Source organism: Lissotriton vulgaris, chromosome 3_1 (genome assembly GCF_964263255.1).
Source record: "Lissotriton vulgaris chromosome 3_1, aLisVul1.2, whole genome shotgun sequence".
Classification (NCBI taxonomy): Eukaryota; Metazoa; Chordata; class Amphibia; order Caudata; family Salamandridae; genus Lissotriton; species Lissotriton vulgaris.
Window position 1 is genome coordinate 513078911 of NC_141689.1, and position 16344 is coordinate 513095254.

At 49.8% G+C, this 16344-nt stretch overlaps 1 protein-coding gene across 1 annotated transcript in view; it reads right to left on the reverse strand.

The window, feature by feature from the left end:
• Positions 1 to 16344, reverse strand: part of SV2C (synaptic vesicle glycoprotein 2C) — a 532655-nt gene that overhangs the window by 134051 nt on the left and 382260 nt on the right. Inside the window, exons 4-5 of the mRNA XM_086962974.1 lie at positions 15291 to 15424; positions 15072 to 15161 (exon numbers count right to left, since the gene is read on the reverse strand). Of these exons, the coding sequence (XP_086819100.1) occupies positions 15072 to 15161; positions 15291 to 15424 (224 nt within the window). The remainder of the gene's footprint in view (positions 1 to 15071; positions 15162 to 15290; positions 15425 to 16344) is intronic.

A 16344-nucleotide genomic window follows, 5' to 3' on the forward strand; every position in this document is an offset into this window, starting at 1 on the left:
AGTGGTGAATCCCCTGGTCAACCCTATCCTCAATGCCTCCTTGAGAGAGGGGAGTGTCCCTCGCACCTGGAAAAGGGCGATGGTGATCCCCCTCCTGAAAAAGCCTGGTCTTGACGCCGAGGTCCTGGCCAATTATAGGCCAATTTCACTGCTCCCGGCCCTGGCTAAGATCACAGAGAAACATGTTCATGGCGTCTTGTCGAGCTATCTGGAATCTAACAACTTGCTCCATCCGTCCCAATCCGGGTTCCGTCCGAACTTCAGTACGGAAACGGCGTTGGTGGAGGTCTCTGAGATCATCAGGGAGACCTTGGATGTGGGTGGCAAGGCCATGCTAGTCATGTTGGACCTGTCGGCGGCCTTCGACACCGTCCCCCATGAGGCGCTTCTCGCTAGGCTTCATGACATCGGCCTAAGGGGGACGGTGTTCAGATGGTTTTCATCTTTTCTGGAGGGCCGACGCCAGACGGTCTGGGTTTCCCAGAGCTCCGCCGAGATGCCGCCATTGGGAGTTGGGGTTCCACAGGGATCTGTGTTGAGCCCGACATTGTTTAACATCTTTATGTCCCCCCTGGCGGCAGCGGTGGAGGCTTACGGAGCCCAGATCGTGTCCTATGCCGACGACACGCAACTCCTTTTCACATGTGCTAAAGATCAGCCATTTGATGGGGAGAGAATTCGGGACTGTCTGGATATGGTCTTTGGCTGGTTCCAGCGGAACAGTCTTAAGGCCAACTCCAGTAAGTCGGAGGTGTTATTCTTCGGCTGTGTCACCGATCCTGAGTGGCGGCAGTGGTGGCCGGCCGCCATGTGTCCTCCGGCACAATCCTCCTTGGTGGCCAAAAATCTTGGCGTTAAGCTTGACAACAAGCTTTCTCTCAGATCTCATGTTCTTGGCCTGGCTGGCACCTGTTTCGGCGTTCTGAAAATGCTCCGCAAGTTTCTTCCACTACTCTCTGCGGAGCATAGACGGATTACGGTGCAGGCGCTTATCGGATCCAGGCTAGACTATGCCAATGCTCTTTTCCTGGGTCTCCCAGACTACTTGGTCCAGCGTCTGCAGGTGACACAGAACTCTGCAGCGCGCGCAATCTTTGGTCTGCATAGACGCGCACGGGCATCTGGCCTTCTGCGGACGTTGCACTGGCTCCCGATCCGTAAGCGGATTATGTTCAAATCCTTGACGCTGGTGCATAAAGCTCTTTTTGGCTCAGGCGCAGGATATCTTCAGAAGAGATTGGCGTTCTATCGTCCCGCCCGCTCATTGCGTTCGGAATCTCTTTTCATGGCCGTGGTTCCACGCGTGAGGAAGGCCCGGATTGGGGGGCGCTCTTTCAGCCTCAAGGCCTCCCAGCTGTGGAACTCGCTTCCGCTGGAACTTCGCAGCACTCCCAATCTGCTTCAATTCAGAAGGAATTTGAAGACTTGGCTTTTTAATCTTTCTGTTTAGGGGATTTTCTTCTTTTTTCTTGGGCTCTTGTTTTTCGTGTTATGTTGTTATACACTGCAGCTTTATGTGGAAAGCGCCGGGACACTCTTTTAGAGTAGCCGAGCGCTATACAAACACATTTTAACATAACATAACATAACAACTAGCAATATTTATCGCTAAATGGGCTTAGCGAGTTTTTTTTTATTGCCAAACATCGTCGGATATTATCGCAGAGATAACGTGCTATTAGCAACGTGTATCTCTCAAGCGATAAAATATCCGGCGATAGCTGAGAAATGCGTGAATATCGCTGAGAATACAGCAAAATTCACGCATTAACGCCAATAGGGTCTTAGCCATACTATCCACCTCGCATTGGATATAATGACTAAGAACTGATCTGAGCAGACGTTAGCTTTTGGAGATATTTGCGCTTAGCGCGAATATTTCCATTGCTACGCCTGCGTTGATAATAGGCGATAGCGATGTAAGCGACTGTTTTTAGTCGCTAACAGGTTGGGTACGCCCACTTTGCATGTCATTAGCGATAAATATCGCTGACATGCAAAGCGGGCCCCAAACCGCTCGCTATCGCCTCAAAGCTGTTGCTAACATCAGTTAGCGACAGCTTGCTAATAGGGCGATATAAATATCGCCGCTTAGTGGCCGAAAACTGACGCTAAAGCAGCGATAATCTAATATCGCCAGACTTGGTAATACGCCCCTGAGTTTGTGCTTCTCCAGACCAAGCACTCTTAAAATATACTGCCTATCAGAATGGCTGTCATGTGACTCCCACACCTCCTTTTGTCTTATGGAACATTTCATGTATACTAATTTACACACAAATGATTCATTGTTTCTGTATAAGGCGTGTGATCTGAAGTGCTCTGACACCCTACACTAGTATTATAAGTGCTATTAAACAAATGAAATACATGTGAGAGAGGGGCTATGGAGAGATAAGAGTCACCAATACAGGGTGGTAGGGATGGAATCTGTGAAGGAGGTCATGGGGCACCAACAAAAATTGTCGCTCTGGGAACCAACAGCGCTTAAGCCGGCCCTGCTTCTTCTGCTTCAGAACTACCCTCCTCCACCGGGTCATGCAACATTAGACAACCCGACGTCCTAACCTTCATCCTAAACAATAAACCAAAACATTGAGCTGATTATGCATCAGTTTTCCAGATATCTGGATACTGAATGCTAGACTCATCTCCACAATAGTTTATTGCCAGGTTTAATAATTGAGACCTTCCTTTCCCACCTGAGCCCCTCAGGCCTCTCATCAGCAATATACAAGTCGCCCCAACCTTCAGTTAAGCAGGCAAGGCTCCAGGAGAGCCCATTCAAGCCTGGTTCTGCCCCTCATTTTGATTCAGATTCTTCTCACTCTGGTTAATGCCTGATCCGGCCTCCCTGAGCCCCTTCAGTTAGTTCTGGGTTGTGCTCTAGAACTGCCCCTTCTGAGGAAGTTGCCCTGTGACTTTGTCTCAAGCCAGAAATTGTCGTTTCATATGGCATTGTTTCTATTGATTTTAAATCATGGACCACCTTCACTCCCCACCACCGATGCTGCATCACAATAAAGTACTAATTCACCCCCTGAGATGTCCTTGGGTTCCCTGCTATTGTCTTATAGGATATTTCTGCTGCTTCACAGGGCTCCCACCCAATCACAATAGGTCTGGTATTGTATTGGTAGTCGGGTGCCTCACAATTGAGCACGTGCCTTACTTACCTCACCAAGGTCTCCTCTCAACACCACAGACCACACTGATGATCTAGTGACTTTTTAGGCACATGCCAGGTATGTTACAGCCACACACTGCCCTGGCCAAGGCCTCTTTACACATCTCCCTCCTTTAGAGCATTGCCTCCTCTTCTTTCTGGGGGTGGGGGTGGGGGGGCACGTGCGCCAGGCTGGAAAATCAGCCACCTTTCTCAGCTACTTCCTGGGTTCAGTTCTGTAGTTCTACCCTTCACAGCAGCATCTCCTTTCTGTTCAGCACTTCTGTTCAGTAATTGTTAGAACCGGCTGTCTCTAGTTGGCAGAGGTATGCACTTCTGACAAATAGGGACACTCCTTTTCTAGTCAGGGCAAGGGGATCACACCCTTCGATAACCCCTGCTCACCCCCTTGGTAGCTTGGCAGAGCAGAACAGGCTTATCTCAGAGGCTGTGTGTTAAGCAATTATGACCACATACAGTAATAAAGTGAATACACTACAAATGGACACGACACCGTAGTATTATTAAAATAAGTATTTTTATATAAGACTTAGCACAAGACCAAATAACGGCAAAACTGTACACAATCGGAATAAATACGTTTAGGAAGGAAAAAGGATAGTTCAAAGGTAGTTTCTTCTTTAGCATAAAAGTCTTTAGTATCAAGCAATTCTTCTTCTTGGAAACACAGTTCTTAGCAACAGGGCAACTCACACGGGAGCTACACAACGCCGGGGCAAAGATAATCCACAGGTTCGGCGTCGACCGCGAGGAGCGCTGCGTCGGGCCTGGAGTCACACGGACCCCCAACAACACAGTACCTTAGGAAAATGAAGCACACGATGATCAGCGGCGTTGAGCAATCCGGCGTCGCGTCTTCGGTGTTGATTAGGCCTCAGCAGGCGTTGTCGATGATGCAGTTGCACAGAGTGAGCAGCGCTCACGGCGTCGAAGGGCACACGGTTGATGCGATCAGCAGCGGGGCAGACACGAGGTCCTCTGGAGTTAGAGCCGTACTCCTACTCACTGGCGTTGCTGCTGGCGTCGGTCGGGCCCAGCGTCCGATCGTCGTGATTGCTGGTTCTTTCAGAGGTGCTGGATTCACACTTCCAGCAAATAGCACTTTCAGCAGATGAAGTCCTTTAGCCCTGTGACTTCAGCAGGAGACTGGCACTCTTCCAGTCCTTGGAGATTTTCTTAGCAAGCGTGAGAGTACACACACAGTTCCTCTCTCCTGGTTCCTTGGCAAAAATAAAGAAGCACTGCAGGATTCCCCCAACAACAGCACACTGGCAGAAGGGGTAGGCAGTCCTTTTAGATCAGCAGGCTTCTTGTCCTTGGTTACAGGGTTCCTTGTCAGAAGTGATCTGATTTCCTAGTTCAGGGGTCCTTCTCTTATACCCCTTTTCGTCTTTGATCCCTTTGTCTATGCCGGGGGTTTCCCAACACCCTGGGTCTGCGGTGGGTGGAGCTAGGTAGTCGCACCTGGCCTATTCATTGAGCCGGGCCGGGTCCTCAGACGCCCCGCAGGAGGTGGAGCCAGCATTGATACTGGCAGGAGCAGAGCTATCGCCCTCCTGGCAGGAGGTGGGGCTAGGATCGTCCATGGCAGGCACAGAGCCATCAGTCGCTTAGCAGGAGGTGGAGCCAGCATTGTATCAGGCAAGGCAGGCTATCAACAACTACTCTCCCCCTACTCTCAGCGTAAATGTCCCACTCATCCCACACTGACTCATCCAGACCTGTGGAGCCACCCAGCTCCTGTCACACACACGCAAGACCAGCAGAAACCAGATATGGTTAGGCAAGAAAATAGACACTTTCTAAAAGTACTACTTTCGAACCCAGAGTCAAAAAACCATCCACACCAACGGATGCGTAATTAAACCCCGAGTTCAGGGATACCAAACTCGACATTGCACCATGCTCCCCGAGCCAGCTAGGATTATAGCGTTAATAATCCCGGCGGCCCATTCTATCCAACGGAGAGCAGGCTACCTCGCAATAGTGAAGCACTAAGATGGCGGCACTTCACTATCAGGACATGCCAACTTGGTCAGGCGTGTCCTACCTTACACTTACAATGCACCCTGCCCATGGGCCTACCATAGGGGTGACTAACATGAAGTTAAGGGAAGGTTGGAGGGGCTGGCAAGTAGGGATACCTGCGCAGCCGGCGTGACAGTACAGGACTGCACGTGGGTCTCGCAATGACCGACCCGTAGACATTCTTTTACAAGGCCGCTCCTGTGGGTGGCACAACACGTGCTGCAAGCCCACGAGCGGCATTTGTATTTACAAGCCCTGGCACTCCTGGTGCACTAGACTAGGGACTGACAGTAAACCAAATAAGCCAAACATGGATACAATAGATACATCATTTTAACATAGGGAGCACTTGCGCTATGGCACTGATCAGCAGTGACACGGCGCCCAAAGCATATACCAGCAAAACATCGTAAAACAGTAGAGGCAAACAGAAAAATGGAGGAGAGACTCAAGCCAATGATGTCAGGTCTAACACGTGTCCCCTCCAGCTGAAATGTGGGGAGAACTACCCTTAACCTAGGGAGTCCTCATCACTAAGGCGGAAAAATCTGGACAGACCATCAGCATTGGCGTGATCTGTACCAGGGCGGTGTTCCACCGTAAAGTCCATCCCCTGTAGAGCAATGGACCACCTCAACAGTTTTGGATTCTCACCCCTCATTTGCATCAACCATCTGAGGGGCCTGTGGTCTGTCTGAACCCGGAAGTGAGTCCCAAACAGGTAGGGTCTTAGCTTCTTCAGCGCCCAGACCACAGCAAATGCTTCTCTCTCTATCGCACTCCACCCCGTTTCCCTGGGAAGTAACCTCCTACTGATGAAGGCTACAGGCAAGTCTCGGCCCTCTTCATTCACCTGAGCTAGAACAGCCCCCACGCCATGCTCTGAAGCGTCCGTCTGAACAATGAATTCTCTCGAAAAGTCGGGTGCCTGGAGTATAGGTGCTGTGCACATTGCAGTTTTCAGGGTGTCAAAGGCCGTTTGACAGGCATCAGTCCAGATCACGTTTCGTGGCTGCTTCCTGGAAGTCAGCGAGGTCAAGGGTTGCACAATGTTGCCGTAATCCTTGACAAACCTCCAGTAATAACCCGTGAGTCCTAAGAAGGCTCTCACCTGCGTTTGGGTTTTGGGCGGTGCCCAAGCCAGGATGGTATCAATATTGGGTTGCAGGGGGGCCACCTTACCACTCCCTACTTGGTGCCCCAAGTACACCACAGAACCCTGCCCAATCTGGCACTTACTGGCTTTGATTGTGAGGCCTGCTCCGCGCAGGGCCAACAACACTTCCTGGAGGTGGCGCAAGTGTTCCTCCCAGCTGGCGCTGAACACTGCGATGTCGTCCAGGTAGGCGGCGCTGAATTCCTCCAGGCCAGCCAAGACCTGGTTGACCAACCTCTGGAAGGTGGCAGGGGCATTCTTCATCCCAAAGGGCATCACCCGGAACTGGTATAGCCCATCTGGTGTGGAGAACGCTGACCTCTCTTTTGCCCCATCAGTCAAGGCGATCTGCCAGTACCCAGACGTTAAGTCAAACGTACTAAGGTACCGGGCAGCCCCCAACCGATCGATGAGCTCATCAGCTCTGGGGATGGGGTGCGCGTCAGTCTTCGTGACTGAATTGAGCCCTCGGTAGTCCACGCAGAACCGGAGTTCCGGTGAAGCACCAGGCGCTGCAGCCTTCGGGACCAAGACCACTGGGCTGGCCCAAGGACTGCTAGAGGACTCAATCACCCCTAACGCGAACATTTTGGAGACCTCCTCCTTAATGTACGCTCGGACCTTGTCAGTCACCCTGTAAGCCTTGTGCTTCACAGGAGGGCTGTCTCTGGTGTCAACGTCATGGACACACCAATGCGTGACACCCGGAACCAAGGAAAACAGATCCGGGAATTGCCCCAACAGTTGGTGACAATCCTGTCTCTGCTCAAGGGTCAGTGTGTCAGAGAGGACCACACCATCCACTGACCCGTCTTGCTCTTTAGCATACAGGAGGTCAGGAAGAGGCTCACTCTCCTCCTCTGTTCCATCATCTGTAGCTAGGAGCATGCCCACTTCGGACCTTTCTAAGTGGGGCTTCAAACGGTTGACATGCAGGACCCGCAAGGGGTTCCTGGGGGATTTCAAGTCCACCAAGTAGGTGACATCGCTCTTCTTCTCCACAACCTTAAACGGTCCAGTCCACCTGTCCTTGAGCGCACAAGGTTCCACGGGGGACATGACCCACACTTCCTGACCAGGCTGAAGCTCTACCAGAGTGGCATTCCGGTCGTACCATCGCTTCATCTCCTCCTGGCTGGCCTCCAGATTTGCCTGAGCAAGTTCTCTGAAGCGCCGAGTCTGGTTCCGAAAGGCCAGCATGTAGCTGTATACATCCTGGGGAGGTTTCCTGGGAGATTGCTCCCAGCCTTCCTTGACCAGACTCAAAGGTCCTCTTACCGGGTGACCATATAAGAGCTCAAAGGGGCTGAACCCTAGAGCCTTCTGCGGCACCTCACGGTAAGCAAACAACAGGCATGGCAAGAGGACGTCCCATTTCCGCCTCATTGGTTCTTCAAGACCCATAATCATGCCTTTCACGGTCCGGTTGAATCTTTCAACCAGCCCATTTCCTTGAGGGTGGTAAGGAGTGGTGAACTTGTAGGTTACCCCACACTCCTTCCACAGAGACTTCATATAGTTCGAAATGAAGTTGGTGCCTCGGTCGGACACCACCTCTCTGGGGAACCCCATCCGGGAGAAAACACCCATCAGTGCCCGTCCCACCACGGGGGCCGTCACTGTCCTGAGAGGGATGGCTTCCGGGTACCTTGTGGCATGGTCCACCAAGACCAGGATGAACCTATTGCCCAGGGCTGTCTTGGGGTCCAGGGGCCCAACAATGTCAATACCCACCCGGTCAAAGGGGGTGCTGACCACCGGAAAAGGTTGGAGGGGAGCCTTCTGCTTCCTTCCGCTTTTCCCACTTGCCTGGCAAGTGCGACAAGTCTTGCAATGGATGTCTACATCCCTACGCATCTGAGGCCAATAAAAATGGGTGACAAGCCTGTCATAGGTCTTGTCCTGCCCCAGATGTCCAGCTAACGGTACGTCATGAGCCAAACCCAGTAGGAAGGCTCTGAAGCGCTGGGGTACCACCAGCACACGGGCTGACCCAGGCTCAGCAGCCTTAGGCTCGCTATACAGGAGGTCGTTCTCCCAGTACACAAAATGTGACCCTGACTGATCACCTGAGGATTGGGCTGAGGCCTGCTGCCTCATGCCCACAAGAGAAGGGCACACCTTCTGTTCCGCACAGAATTCCTCCCTGGAGGGACCACCATCCTGCTGCCAGTGGGTCAGCTCGGGCAGATCTCCCAGTTCGGCAATTTGTTCCCCTGTGGGCTCCAGGGCATCCCCCTCAGGGTCTACCTCCTTCTGGACCACGGGAACAACGGGGGCCGGTTTACCGCGCCTCCTGCCTCTTCTCTTCACAGCTGGGTCCTGGGCCGTACTTTCAGGCTCCGGGACCCCATCAACACCCTTACTCGCTGTCACGGATGGAGTGGTTGCACACACCCACTCCGGTACACCCAACATTTTCAAGTGCGCCGCTCGCTCCACCTTAGCCCAAGGGGAGTCTTCCAAATCATTGCCCAGGAGACAGTCGACAGGCATGGCGGGCCTCACAGCAACCTGAAGAGTACCTGAAACTCCCCCCCCATTCAAAGGAAACCTGAGCCACCTCACACTCTTTCTGGGAGTTATCGGCAGCTATCACGGGGTAGAATGCGTGGGGAACCACCTGCTCTCTGGACACCAAGTGACACTTGACAGCCGTCACACTCGCTCCGGTGTCTCTGAGAGCTTCCACTCTATGGCCATTAATGGTCACCCACTGCCTATATTTACTAGTGTTACTAGGCAGAGGGGGTGGAGGGACCATTTGCATGTCTCCTAGCGAGACCAGGGACATTTCTGCGGGACCCCTCCCACCATGGACAACCATCTCCTCCCCTCCCAAGGCTACACTTGCCAACTGACGAGGGGGTGCACGCGGCGGTGCATTCGAATCCTTCTTGGGACACTGGGGGTCATAAAACCGGTGTCCCACCTGCCCACAACCGTAGCAGGTTAGGGGCCCCTATGAACAGGTTTACCCGTCGGGGCCCCTGGCTTCTTCTCAGGGGGAGGCTAACCTTTCCCTTGGTTCCCTTGGGGATTACTTTGGGGCCCTTTCTGAGACTCCTTCTGTTTACCCTTGTCCCCCCCACTCTTCTGCTGGGGACCCTGCCCACCTTTGGCTGAGTCTCCCACTGGACCCTTGTGGACCCTGGTACTGACCCAGCGGTCCGCCTCCTCAGCAAGTTTTCTAGGGTTAGATATCTTGCTATCAATCAGGTGCTGGCGCAGCTCTGGAAAACAGTTATTAGACAAGTGCTCCCACGCAAACAAATCATAGAGAGCTTCATAATTTTCCACTTTGCTGCCCTTTACCCAACCATCCATGGCTCTGCAAAAATAAGACACATATTCAACCCACGTCGTACCAGGCAACTTCTTACATTCTCTAAAAGCTTGTCTGTACTGCTCGGGGGTTAAACCATATCGCAACATTAAAGCATCTTTCATATGAGCATACGACATCCTATCCGCAACAGGCATGTCTAACAGGGTATCTCTTCCCTCATTCACAAAGCGACCCCACAACCCCGCTCCCCAATTCTTCTCAGGGACCTGGTGGGCCAACAATGCTAACTCATATGCTTTAAACCATTGACCAATATCTTCATTCTTATTGTAATCTTTGATCACATCTTTCGGGAAGTAAAACTTACTTTCTGCAGGCTCGGATGGCATGCTGCCACCAGAGGGATTCAACTCTAACTTTTTAGCTTGGATATCCAGTTCCCTCAACCTGGCTTCACGCTCCAAAGCTAACTTCTCTCGTTCAAACTCCAACTTTTTGATCTCTAAATCAGCTTCCCTTCTACCTCTTGCATTTTCTAACTCCAACTGCCCATTTATCTTTAGCCTTGCCATCTCCATGTTGTAAGCTCGCTCTTTCGCCCTTTCTTCTCTTTCTTCAGGGGAAAGACCTTTGGAGGAAACACTGCTTCCGGGAGAGGGCACAGGGCCATTCACTGGCACCTCCTCATCCCCTTCCTCTGTGGGTACCACCACCACATCAGAGGGATTTCTGGACTCCCACCAGGCCTGTAATGCTTTATAAAAATCATCTTTTCTCGAGAGGCCGGTGGTAGGAACTTCAAACTGGTTGCAAAAGTGTTTCAGCTCATCTTTCTTGTATCTCTTTAGCTTACTCCTCTCGAACTCTTCAACAACAACGATAGCAGGGGTAGTGACTCCGTTGTCACTCATGGTTAAAACTGGCAGTGTTCAGAAAATCACGTTTCAGGAAAGCGGAGAACAAAAATAGGATCCTTCCGAATCAGATTGTGACTGCGTTATGGTCTGCTTTCACTACGTAGCGCACACTAATCACTGTACATGGGTCATAAATGCAAGGTCCAAATCCCACCGCTGCCACCAATGTTAGAACCGGCTGTCTCTAGTTGGCAGAGGTATGCACTTCTGACAAATAGGGACACTCCTTTTCTAGTCAGGGCAAGGGGATCACACCCTTCGATAACCCCTGCTCACCCCCTTGGTAGCTTGGCAGAGCAGAACAGGCTTATCTCAGAGGCTGTGTGTTAAGCAATTATGACCACATACAGTAATAAAGTGAATACACTACAAATGGACACGACACCGTAGTATTATAAAAATAAGTATTTTTATATAAGACTTAGCACAAGACCAAATAACGGCAAAACTGTACACAATCGGAATAAATACGTTTAGGAAGGAAAAAGGATAGTTCAAAGGTAGTTTCTTCTTTAGCATAAAAGTCTTTAGTATCAAGCAATTCTTCTTCTTGGAAACACAGTTCTTAGCAACAGGGCAACTCACACGGGAGCTACACAACGCCGGGGCAAAGATAATCCACAGGTTCGGCGTCGACCGCGAGGAGCGCTGCGTCGGGCCTGGAGTCACACGGACCCCCAACAACACAGTACCTTAGGAAAATGAAGCACACGATGATCAGCGGCGTCGAGCAATCCGGCGTCGCGTCTTCGGTGTTGATTAGGCCTCAGCAGGCGTTGTCGATGATGCAGTTGCACAGAGTGAGCAGCGCTCACGGCGTCGAAGGGCACACGGTTGATGCGATCAGCAGCGGGGCAGACACGAGGTCCTCTGGAGTTAGAGCCGTACTCCTACTCACTGGCGTTGCTGCTGGCGTCGGTCGGGCCCAGCGTCCGTTCATCGTGATTGCTGGTTCTTTCAGAGGTGCTGGATTCACACTTCCAGCAAATAGCACTTTCAGCAGATGAAGTCCTTTAGCCCTGTGACTTCAGCAGGAGACTGGCACTCTTCCAGTCCTTGGAGATTTTCTTAGCAAGCGTGAGAGTACACACACAGTTCCTCTCTCCTGGTTCCTTGGCAAAAATAAAGAAGCACTGCAGGATTCCCCCAACAATAGCACACTGGCAGAAGGGGTAGGCAGTCCTTTTAGATCAGCAGGCTTCTTGTCCTTGGTTACAGGGTTCCTTGTCAGAAGTGATCTGATTTCCTAGTTCAGGGGTCCTTCTCTTATACCCCTTTTCGTCTTTGATCCCTTTGTCTATGCCGGGGGTTTCCCAACACCCTGGGTCTGCGGTGGGTGGAGCTAGGTAGTCGCACCTGGCCTATTCATTGAGCCGGGCCGGGTCCTCAGACGCCCCGCAGGAGGTGGAGCCAGCATTGATACTGGCAGGAGCAGAGCTATCGCCCTCCTGGCAGGAGGTGGGGCTAGGATCGTCCATGGCAGGCACAGAGCCATCAGTCGCTTAGCAGGAGGTGGAGCCAGCATTGTATCAGGCAAGGCAGGCTATCAACAACTACTCTCCCCCTACTCTCAGCGTAAATTAAGCATGGGCGAATTTTGCGAATCTCGCGTTCGCGAATTTTGCGGATTTGCGAACTCGCAATCCGCAAAATCCGCGAATTCTCGCGAATTTGCGGATTTTTTTTTTTGTGTGTTTGCGCGGGTTTCTGCCAGTTCGCGAGGGTTTTATACACTTTCGCAAATTGCGAACTTACCTGTCGGGTCGCAAGTTTCGCGAACTTGTTGTTTCTACGTGTCCAGCCTGTTTGGGACACTCTTCTTCATCACTGCCACTCTCTGTCACCACTGCCACTCTCTGACTACTCATGCCACCCTCTGGCCCACCCATGCCACCCTCTGTTTCATCACCACACCCTCTGGTTGTCTAGTGTACATTATTTTCGGCAAAGCAAAGCACACCTTCCCTGCCTCAAGTGACCTGAATTAATTTGGGGCTGATTAATGTGTCACAGAATATTTTTTTAGCTGGCACCTGCTTCCTTAGTGCGCCCTGATTAGTGATCTTTTGCACTTGCTAAGTGCTTTCATTGTTGCAAAATTAGTTACAACACCTGCCCTGCCCCAACTGACAATAATGAATTAGGGGCTGATTAATGGATTTTAACTTCCAGCCTGGCTCCTGCTTGTCTCCCTTAGCTGTAATTCAGGACCTTTGTGGCATATGTGTAACTATTCTGAGGTTCAGAGCAGGGTCACATAATAGTTGCAACTGGCAACTGAACTCTGGAGGGGCCCCTCAGGAAGCACTACAGGAAATGGCTACTAATGATGAGCCTGAACTTTTGAACCTGGCAAGTAGTTTCAGTTTTGCTAAGATCGTATTTCTGCAATTTAGCACTTATTCGCGGGGCGCGAAGTTGTACTGGGAAGCCGCGAACTCACGCGAACAGTGCGAGCAGTGCGAGCAAAATCCGCTGCTCGCGGATTTGCGGATTTTGCGGGAGATTCGCGAATCTCGCGGATTGCGGATTTCCTGAAAATCCGCAAAATCCGCGAGCGAAACGGATTTTCCGCCCATACCTAGCGTAAATGTCCCACTCATCCCACACTGACTCATCCAGACCTGTGGAGCCACCCAGCTCCTGTCACACACACGCAAGACCAGCAGAAACCAGATATGGTTAGGCAAGAAAATAGACACTTTCTAAAAGTACTACTTTCGAACCCAGAGTCCAAAAACCATCCACACCAACGGATGCGTAATTAAACCCCGAGTTCAGGGATACCAAACTCGACATTGCACCATGCTCCCCGAGCCAGCTAGGATTATAGCGTTAATAATCCCGGCGGCCCATTCTATCCAACGGAGAGCAGGCTACCTCGCAATAGTGAAGCACTAAGATGGCGGCACTTCACTATCAGGACATGCCAACTTGGTCAGGCGTGTCCTACCTTACACTTACAATGCACCCTGCCCATGGGCCTACCATAGGGGTGACTAACATGAAGTTAAGGGAAGGTTGGAGGGGCTGGCAAGTAGGGATACCTGCGCAGCCGGCGTGACAGTACAGGACTGCACGTGGGTCTCGCAATGACCGACCCGTAGACATTCTTTTACAAGGCCGCTCCTGTGGGTGGCACAACACGTGCTGCAAGCCCACGAGCGGCATTTGTATTTACAAGCCCTGGCACTCCTGGTGCACTAGACTAGGAACTGACAGTAAACCAAATAAGCCAAACATGGATCCAATAGATACATCATTTTAACATAGGGAGCACTTGCGCTATGGCACTGATCAGCAGTGACACGGCGCCCAAAGCATATACCAGCAAAACATCGTAAAACAGTAGAGGCAAACAGAAAAATGGAGGAGAGACTCAAGCCAATGATGTCAGGTCTAACAGTAATGGTAAATTTGCCTGCAAATTTATAGTGAGGCAAGTCTGCCTTGGTACCGTGCAACTCGTAAATGGGTCCTATGAGGAAGCGGATGGACGTATGCTAATAAAACCAGAAAACAAGGGCTGGGTGAAGAAGACACAGAAATGAGGCAATGGCAAATCATTGCACTGATGCTGGTGAGACATGTACTCTATGACTGCAGACAATGCTTCCTCAGGCAATGCTATGATGAAGTGTAAAGTGATGAAGAACAATACACTAAAGGATTTCTTTTTTAGTCGTCGTTTGAGGTTGTTTTCTCTGACAAGTCTATATTTCTGTTTGTTTTTTTACATGTAAATAAGCTCCCTTCTGATCAAGTAAATGGACTTCCTGAACTTGCTTAGGAAGTTGACAGCAAATTAAGTATGAATTGATGATGAATTGGATTGATATTGTAGAAATCGTTGAAGTAAGAAATACATTCATTTAAACCGGATTGACCTTGAGTGTACTAGGTGGGAAGAAACCCCGACATTCCTTGGATTGGTTGAGAACACGGCTGAAGCTTTCTTCTGCCATGCCATCATTGGACACCTTTTGTTCCATCAGCGAATGAGCTCGCCTTATTGCACCTCCTTGGATTTTTTTCTAGGTCAGGAAATAAAATCTGAAAAATACTTGTAAATCAGCCCCTGGATATTGAATTGGTAGCAATCTCTTTAAAACCAATCTTCTAACAGCCTAAATTATTGTGTTTAGAACTAACTCGGACGGGACAAACAGTAAAAGCAATAGTCACTCAATTGAGCCATTTAAGCTGTTCTACGGCTTTGTTTTTAATATTTAATACAATCATAGTATGCCGTTGAATGTTTGAACTGCAGGTTTACAGAATAATAAATTGATAGAGTGAACAGTACGTTGTTCCGGTGATAAGTCTCTGGCTCGTCTTAATTGTCCCAATACCTTATGGAACACGTATGTTGTTTAACTTGGAACTCATAACTACACACCTATGCATGTTGAGTAGCATACAATTCGTACAACTTCAATTACAGTATAATATAATCGAAGAAAACAAAATGTGAACAATGTGGACGATACTCACGGTGAAGACCTTTTCTGGTTGACCGCGAGCTCTCATGTTGGTATCGTGGATTTGCTTGAGGATCATCCAGGCTTCATCGTGTTTCCCAATCTATGTCAACAGGTGTCAAACGTTGCAGGGTCGAAATTAGGGATAAAACAAAGAAAACAAACATCTAAATCAGGTGGAGACCTCAAGGACACACACTATTTTGTGAATCTACAAGGTTCTAGATCATACCTCAAGCAAGAATCTAGGACTTTCCGGCATGAAGGTGAGAGCCACCACAGCAGAGACGCAGGGAAGAGCGCATACGATCACGAAGACACGCCAGCTGTGAAACTGGTAGGCTGATCCCATGCTGAAGCTCCATCCTTAAAGACAAAGAGAAAACAAGATGTTTATGTGGAACCAGGCCAGAACCTGTCATCTGTATTTATTGAGTTATCGTGAAATGTTCCAAAGTACGGTACAGTGCACAGTGTTTGCATTGTAACATCCATATAGATAAACTGACAAATATGATAAAAATACATCAACTCTACTGCAAGAAGACAACAGAACATAAGTGAGATGTGTTCTTGGGAGAAGAACCTAAAAAGGCCGCAAAGGGCATAAATAATCATACAGCCAGACCTTTGTTGGAGAAATTGTACCATTTTAGATTTATACCAAGTGAAGGATCTTACCACTCATCATTTGAAAGGGGTTGACATACATATTTGACATGTACATCTATGGTATACAAAATGAACTGTCTGTGCTAGTAGAAGTGTTTACCCAGAATGGCTCCCATTGCTCCCACCGGAAGACCTTCAACTTGCCTTTTAGCGTATGGAGTCACCAGAATGCACACAGATTTAATGGAAAGATCAACCCACGTACAAGGGATGAAAGAAAACAGCATGGTGCTGAGAAGCAGCAAAGCATTACATATAAAGACCAGAACAAACACAAACACACAATATTTGACTGCAGCATATCAGGTGCATTAAAATCCATTTGTGATTATGGGATCTTATATGGGTAGCAGGGAAGAAGGAGAGCACAACTCTCGCAGGTTCTGCGTACAGTCACTCAGCTGTGCTGGTGGTTCATGTGCCTCATCAAGCGCGTGTCAGGTAGTCACAATAGGGGGAGATGTGACTTCTAAATTTGACAAGAAAGTGGAACGGCCATCTATTTTCTACTGTGTGTGCCTGGCCATCAACAACTTGAGGGGACTATGAATAACCCAAACAAGAGGATTTCTTACCCAATAAAAACATATTGTTTTCAATTCAATGCGAACTAG